General features: G+C 45.5%; 1 protein-coding gene across 1 annotated transcript; it reads right to left on the bottom strand.

Annotated features, from left to right (window-relative positions):
- Nucleotides 1-2,831: 2,831 nt before the first annotated feature.
- LOC149838972 (protein RGF1 INDUCIBLE TRANSCRIPTION FACTOR 1-like) lies at nucleotides 2,832-4,230 on the bottom strand. Its single transcript, XM_090007883.1, has 4 exons — nucleotides 3,970-4,230; nucleotides 3,804-3,878; nucleotides 3,568-3,708; nucleotides 2,832-3,474 (listed from the first exon to the last, which is right to left on the bottom strand). Exons 1-4 carry the CDS (start codon nucleotides 4,147-4,149, stop codon nucleotides 3,085-3,087), a joined length of 786 nt encoding a protein of 261 aa, XP_089864009.1. The 5' UTR covers nucleotides 4,150-4,230; the 3' UTR covers nucleotides 2,832-3,084.
- Between the last annotated feature and the right edge of the window lie 2,221 nt (nucleotides 4,231-6,451).

Below are 6,451 nucleotides of genomic sequence, written 5' to 3' on the forward strand. Positions count from 1 at the left end.
TCAAGCATGAATTTTTTTATCACAAAAAAATTTATGAATATTACTTTAACTGAATATCGAACTCATGAAAATAATGCATTGTCCAAATAATAGATACAAACCTATCTGGATAAAGCATTGAGAGGTATTCATCAAACCAAAGATGTTTTCCTGTAAAACCAAAAAATTCATAAAGTGGTTACGGACAAAAACAACAAAGTAGAACACTTAAACAAAATTTTCAGAACTTCTGAGTTGAAAAGAAAATTGCGTGTGCTTTTCTGAAATTTTTGAAAAGTTGGTAGTCGTTGTTATGTGAAAACTAGGGTATTTTTAAGAGAGCAAGTTCTGAAAAAATAAAGGCACAATTGAAATATACTAGAAAGAGCAGGGGTAGTCTGGTAATCCTGCTATAAGAGGATACAATGGGAATTAATAGAAAATTAAAAGGCAAAAAGGTAAATTCATATTAAAAGGTCAAAAGAGGGTTCTCAAACCCTAACTCCTCTTTCTTCTTCTCCCTTTCATTTTTTTTCTCCAGCAAATCCATCGCTCCGGCAACGGCGTCCCGTGGATACTGAACAGAACCGGCTGGTGGAGACACCATCGCCTCCCGTTGGGGGTTACCCGACTGTCGTGCGGGTGGAGATCAGGGATCATGGCCGGTGATCACCTCTTTCTCTCTTTATGGAGGGTTTTTCCTCTTTTCAATTTTTTTTTGCATCCTCTGCAACCACCACCTCTCATTGGTGGCTCTGTTGAGTTCAGCCGATCGATGGGTTTTTTTGGTTAGGGAGTAGATCGACTCTGCAACTGCCTCTTTTCGACGGGGGGTAACCGGGAAAGAGATTTCCCCATAAATAGAGGGATTTCCCAGTGAGGGGTGTTCCCCTTTTGTCGGGGTTTTCCGTTTCATTCACCTCTCTCTCTCTCTCTCTCTCTCTCTCTCTCTGGCAACTCCATGGTTGATTTGCATAGCCCTGGTTTAGGTTTCCAAATTAGCAAAGAAGCCAACAATCACATTATTTTAGGCTTTCGGCGTGATGCTTATATCGGTTTTGACAAGCCCTCACCACCTGAGGATCACCAACAAAAGCTTTATATATTTTAAGACCCTTCGATTTGAAGATGGATGGTTCGCAGGACAGGCTCATTGGGGAAAGCAAATATATCATGCAAGCTTAAGTCGCTTGACATTCAAGAATGATTAGGTTTTGGGCGCTTTGTTTTTTTTTTTGTGTCTTAAGGTACCAAAGTTAAGGGCGTAATCAATGGCATAGAAATTGAGTTGAGCCTCATGGGATTTTGAGACTTTGTTATTCACGTGTTATGCGAACAACACAAAACGTTGGAAAACTCAAAAATAGGGAACTAGAGAGTGTAGTACCAAAATAAAAAGTTTGAGATGCAAGCAAACAAAAGATCAATCCAAACAAGAAACTCAAAATTAGACGTCCCTACTCTACACGGAGGAGCCGCCCCACCAGTTGAGCCGAGTCCTCGTTGGCGCGACAATATAACTATAGAAATTAAGCAGCTACAGAAATTTGCAGCACAACTTGGGAATGAATAGAGATGAATGAATCCTCCCAAATTAAGAAAACAATATTCAAGTATGGTGGTGAGCATACAAAGCCGGTTGAAATCTTTCACAATCAGAAATATTCCTCTTCCCCCCTTTACAAACATTTGCAATGTTGGATCTCAAATTATTTACTCTCCACTCTCGAGCCCCCTGAGATAAAAATAAAACCCAAAATCGGCACAACTCCCTCCGGAGCAAAAAGGGAGAATTGCTTAGTTTGTCCAACTCTAAATTCCAACACAAATGCCTGGATCCAAGTTATTTCACACTTGAGAAAATAGTGTCCATTGTCTCCAGAAACGACCAACATGGTCCAGCGTAAAAAGGAGAGGATGGTGCTCATCCCATCCCATCATTCACATCGTCATATATTTCAATACGCTGGTCCGGTTGACGACCCACATCCATGTCTGTTGTCTGTTGGGACGCACCTATGTCAATATCAATGGCAATGTCAATTAAATGGTTCGGATTTTGTCCCCATACCATACAGGTTAACTTGATTCGCATGCACTTGAACTCGTCAGCGTTCACAGGTTCAAATTTGATGAGCTCCATGCCTCTATGAAAACCCAAATTTAATACCTAAAAACTGCCTAAACGGGTTCCAACACTCGTTCAAAATGAATATCTCTGGCAGAATACCGTATCAAGGCAACCGGCTGTGATGCAGTTGAAGACCCGACCCAAACCGCTACCGCTGGCGTCCGTGGATAGGCATCTAGGCGATCTTCAAACGAATTGGAACCGGATCAAACGGGCAGGGTCCAAATCCCAGCTCTGTTCCCCGAAAAGGGCAAGATATCCTCACACTAGTGTTTTACAAGAATCTTTGCTTTTCCAGAAAATAACGACTAACTTTTGAAGAATATCCTCATTTAGATGACAAAAATACCCTCGTTTTCCTTTGGACCAAATTGCGTTTGTTTTTCTTCCTTTCCCTCTATAAAGCACGACGTACGGTCACAGAGCCCCCACCCACCCACCCACAGGCTGGAGACTGGACTGGAGGGGCAGGTCGCGCCTCTGAAAATGATTAAAATACCCCTTACCGTCGTCAGGCTGCATTTTCTTTTCACATGGCCCACATTGTCAGGTTTGCCATAATCGCAGCAGCGGGGAAAAAAAGCGAACAAGTTGGTGGCGATCCCGTGATTTCCGTCAGGCTATTTCGTCATTGCTTGCAAAATTCTCCGTCGGCAAAATAAAAGGAAAAAGTTCCAAGCAAACATGAAACATAGGCTATAGCGCGATAATTCGGTAATTTAACGCGAACATTCGCCGGCCCCCAAACCACCCACCTTACGAAGAGGGAAAGTTGCGGGAAACAGAAAATTAAATAACTTCCATAAGCTCATAATTTACAGAGAGCCCTCGGTTTCCTAATTTCCTGGGAATTCATTTCCACGGCTTCCAAAATTGCGAGGTGATGAGAACCGAAAGCCCCCGCTCGCTCGCTCGCTCTCTAATTACACAACATTTCCCAATGTCTTGCTGTTCCTGAGAATTCCCGGAAAATCTCAGAAAAGGGGGCTCCGCTGAGGGACTCCTTTCCTCCGGCTGAAGGCGGGGAAGGACGAGGAGGTAACGGAGGGTGCGGCAGGGGCAATTCGGGAATTCCCGACGGTTCCGGTACGCCTTTTCCTCCTGACGAACTCCGTGGTGGCCGTGCAGGCCACCGTCGCTGCGCCGGCGGGGCCGTTGTTCTTGTGGTTGTTCCCGCTCGACCCCGACGACGACGACGTACGGAGGGAGGCGTCGCCGTCGAGGATGGAGCTGGGCGTCATCTGGCCGTCGTCCATCTCCCTGAAGCCCTCCTGCTGCGAGCACCCCAACTCCGACAGAGGCAGGTACTCGCAGTCGTATAGATACCTCGATATACACCCTTCGTACCTCACCAAATACTGTACCTGCATACACCGTATAAAACCACCGTCGATCCCTTAGAAAACCGCTTCTCCGCCGGAAATTTTTGAATTAATTTTGGTGGCTTTTTTTTTTACCTTGCAGGCGAGGGAGCAAAAGTGGTATGGCTCCTGGAGGCTTCTCTTGCATGTGTTGCAGACACTGCCTGAGCCCTTGAAGGGGCGGGATTGGGGTCTCTGGTTCAGGAAAACCACCTTCGCGCTGTTGGTGGTATACGCCTGCTACCGTACACGCAGAAACCTCCCGTTAGGGAACTCGTAAGGTTCAGAAGGAAGGAAAATTTAGGTTTTTTTTTAGAGGCAGGCACACCCACCTGAACGAAGGCGCAGTCGATCAATTTCTCGAGATCCTCCAGCCGGATGACGTCGTGGTAGACGTATCGCCGCACCTGATAAGTTTCAAAGAAGACAATTAGCTCGAAATTAAGCGCAGAAGGAAGGAGAATTGTCAATTGAGTGGTAGGGATTCGAAGTAGGGACCTGGAGGAGACGGTGGGAGCGGTGCTGGGAGAGGCAATGAGGGCAGATGGTGGTGACGCAGTCGAGGCAGAAGATGTTCTTCTCGTTCTTCTTGGAGAACTCGTGAAGGAAACACGGTGTGAAGAATTTCTCCGAGAGGATGGAGTAGAGCCAGGCGGGGTTCTGAGTTGGAGTCGGCATCGAGAGAGAGAGCAGCGCTCTGATGGGTGAGAGGGTGTGAGAGAGAGGCGGGAGAGGAGAGGGCGTATCAAAGTATTTGAAGTGTGGGATTCGGCATGAGAGAGAGAGAGAGAGAAAGAGTGAGTGAGGGAGGGAAAAGAGGATGACCAAAATGTGTTGCCCAGGGCTTTTGTTCTTATCAATGTCTGCTGCTGCGGCTGCTCACCACATCTGTCCCCTCTGCACACTTCAAGAACTTCAAACTTTTCCTAACCAAACACCCTCACATCTTCATAAAACCACAACAACGCCATCCTCCCAAAAAATCTCATCCATCATCTCAGAGAGATGGACTATGTCTAGCCAAATTCATCAAAGGCCCTCTTGTTTGGTGGGTATATATGTCCAGCCCCCCCCCCCCCCTAACCTTAGCCAATTCAGGGGGTTAAACGTATCGAATTTTTGCCGACATGATACGTATCGACAACATTGATAGTGATACAGCAACCAAGCTCTTTGACTTGGGCCACGTTCAAGGGGATGGTGTTTTCGTTATTTTTCAGCGTTATTCGGTTGTTTTGTGGAGAGTTCCGGGTGGCAAGCTGGTAGTTTTGGGAAAGAAAACTAGAAAAGGAGGGTGTGTTACTGCAAACATTAATGGGGATTGGGATTTTTTTGGAATGCAACCAAAAATACCGTATCTTTTTGAAAAGAGTGTCTGAGAGTGGGGCGTGACTGCTTTTAGAAAAATGACAAGCATGTCCCTTTAATTTGTGAATGGCGAAATTACCCTTTCGACCCGGGCTTTGTCATTCCCCGAAACCAAGCCAGTGGTGTGCTTCCTCGGGTTGGGTTTTCGGACAATCTGGCCAGCTGGCCCTACTCAGACAACCTACCGGGGTCTGGGTCTGACCTTGACCCTAACCCTGACCCTTCTCTCTCTCTCTCTCTCTCTCTCTCGTAGCGCATGGACTTCACGCACTTTGTCATGTTTCGTGACATGCCATACTTGTTTTCTGCTGGAAGAGGTGATCAGCTTTGTGGGGATATCATATCATGTATCCAAGTCATGGAAGCAGATCAGGTCAGGCTGAACATGAGCGTTTTTGCTTATGCCGACATCGTGGCCGTCTGTTTGCATTTTAGATGAATGCCACATGGTTTTGTTGACTTTTGAGCTTTTTAAAATGCAAATCGGATGACCACGATGTTGGGGGCATGAGCAAAAACGCTCATGTTCAGCATGACCTGATCTGCTTCCTCATGCGTCGCCCACACAACCACTCCATCTTGGCATTTCTCGAGAAATGTTGAGATGGGTGGCTGTCAGCGTCGCTGCATAAAAACTGGTGGGAAAATGGAGGTGAAAAAATACCAAAACTCTCACAGTAACAAGGATCAAGTATCTCTGACCGAGGGTGGGGGTGTGTGGGGGATCAGCTGAGGAGCTGTTAGTGCACGTCACTATACGTTGGAACATTGCAAGTTCAAAACCCAGTGGTATGCATGTTGTGTAACCGGCGGGGGTAGCTTGACTTTTAAAAAATAAGAAAATGGATCAAGTATCTCTGGCTGGGAAGGAGAGGGTTAGGGTATCTCTAAAATGGGAAACGAGACTTGAGAGGCTCAAAGTTCAAACGAACCTTACAAAGTTTTAATATTTTCAAAATCATGACTCAACGTATATCAAACCCGGCAGCAAATATTCATCGCAGAGCCACAGAACGGATACTAGTCATTTTACAACACCGAAAGCTCGCCGCAACTCCACTTGCTTTGCCTTTGTTACTCAAGCCCAAGTACATGAAGAGCAGGCCATCATCATTAAAATTGTAAAGAAAAAAGACAAATGTTGATCTTAAGGAGGGTTCCTAAATTGAGTGTTTTTCCAGTTCAAATAGTCGCACTGATTGCAAGTGCAAGGCTGTTGCATGTTAGACCACCTAAAACGTATGTGACCAAGTTCATGGACAACAATGCTTTTCAAAAATCATGAAAAAATGTCAACTTTTCTATTATTGGAAGATATTTATGAAGGCATGCTTGAGATGATGCCTAGTGGTCTAGGCGGCCCGGCCCATAAATCGACTGCTACTAGCCCAGCACACATTCACATGAAACACACTATATGGTCTATGGGAATTGTCCTACCTACTACTACTGCTACTGCTACTACTACTCTACTCTCTCTCTCTCTCAGCATTTTGCTGCCTGAACTATTACAGCCAACAAATGCAACTTATCTCATGCTCTGGCTGGTTCATCAATAGAGACGAATTTAAAGGGCAAATTTTATCAATTCTTTGTTTTAATTAAGGGTGGC

Source organism: Nuphar pumila, chromosome 5, assembly GCF_984573655.1.
Source record: "Nuphar pumila chromosome 5, dmNupPumi1.hap1.1, whole genome shotgun sequence".
Lineage (NCBI taxonomy): Eukaryota > Viridiplantae > Streptophyta > Magnoliopsida > Nymphaeales > Nymphaeaceae > Nuphar > Nuphar pumila.

Bases quoted from the DNA above. Each gene is read 5' to 3' on its own strand.
- LOC149838972 (XM_090007883.1), bottom strand. From the start codon at position 4,149: ATGCCGACTCCAACTCAGAACCCCGCCTGGCTCTACTCCATCCTCTCG. The intron at 3,879-3,969 runs GTCCCTACTTCG...GAAACTTATCAG, and splicing joins GCTCCCACCGTCTCCTCCAG to GTGCGGCGATACGTCTACCA. The intron at 3,475-3,567 runs GTAAAAAAAAAA...CGGTGTATGCAG, and splicing joins TTTGCTCCCTCGCCTGCAAG to GTACAGTATTTGGTGAGGTA.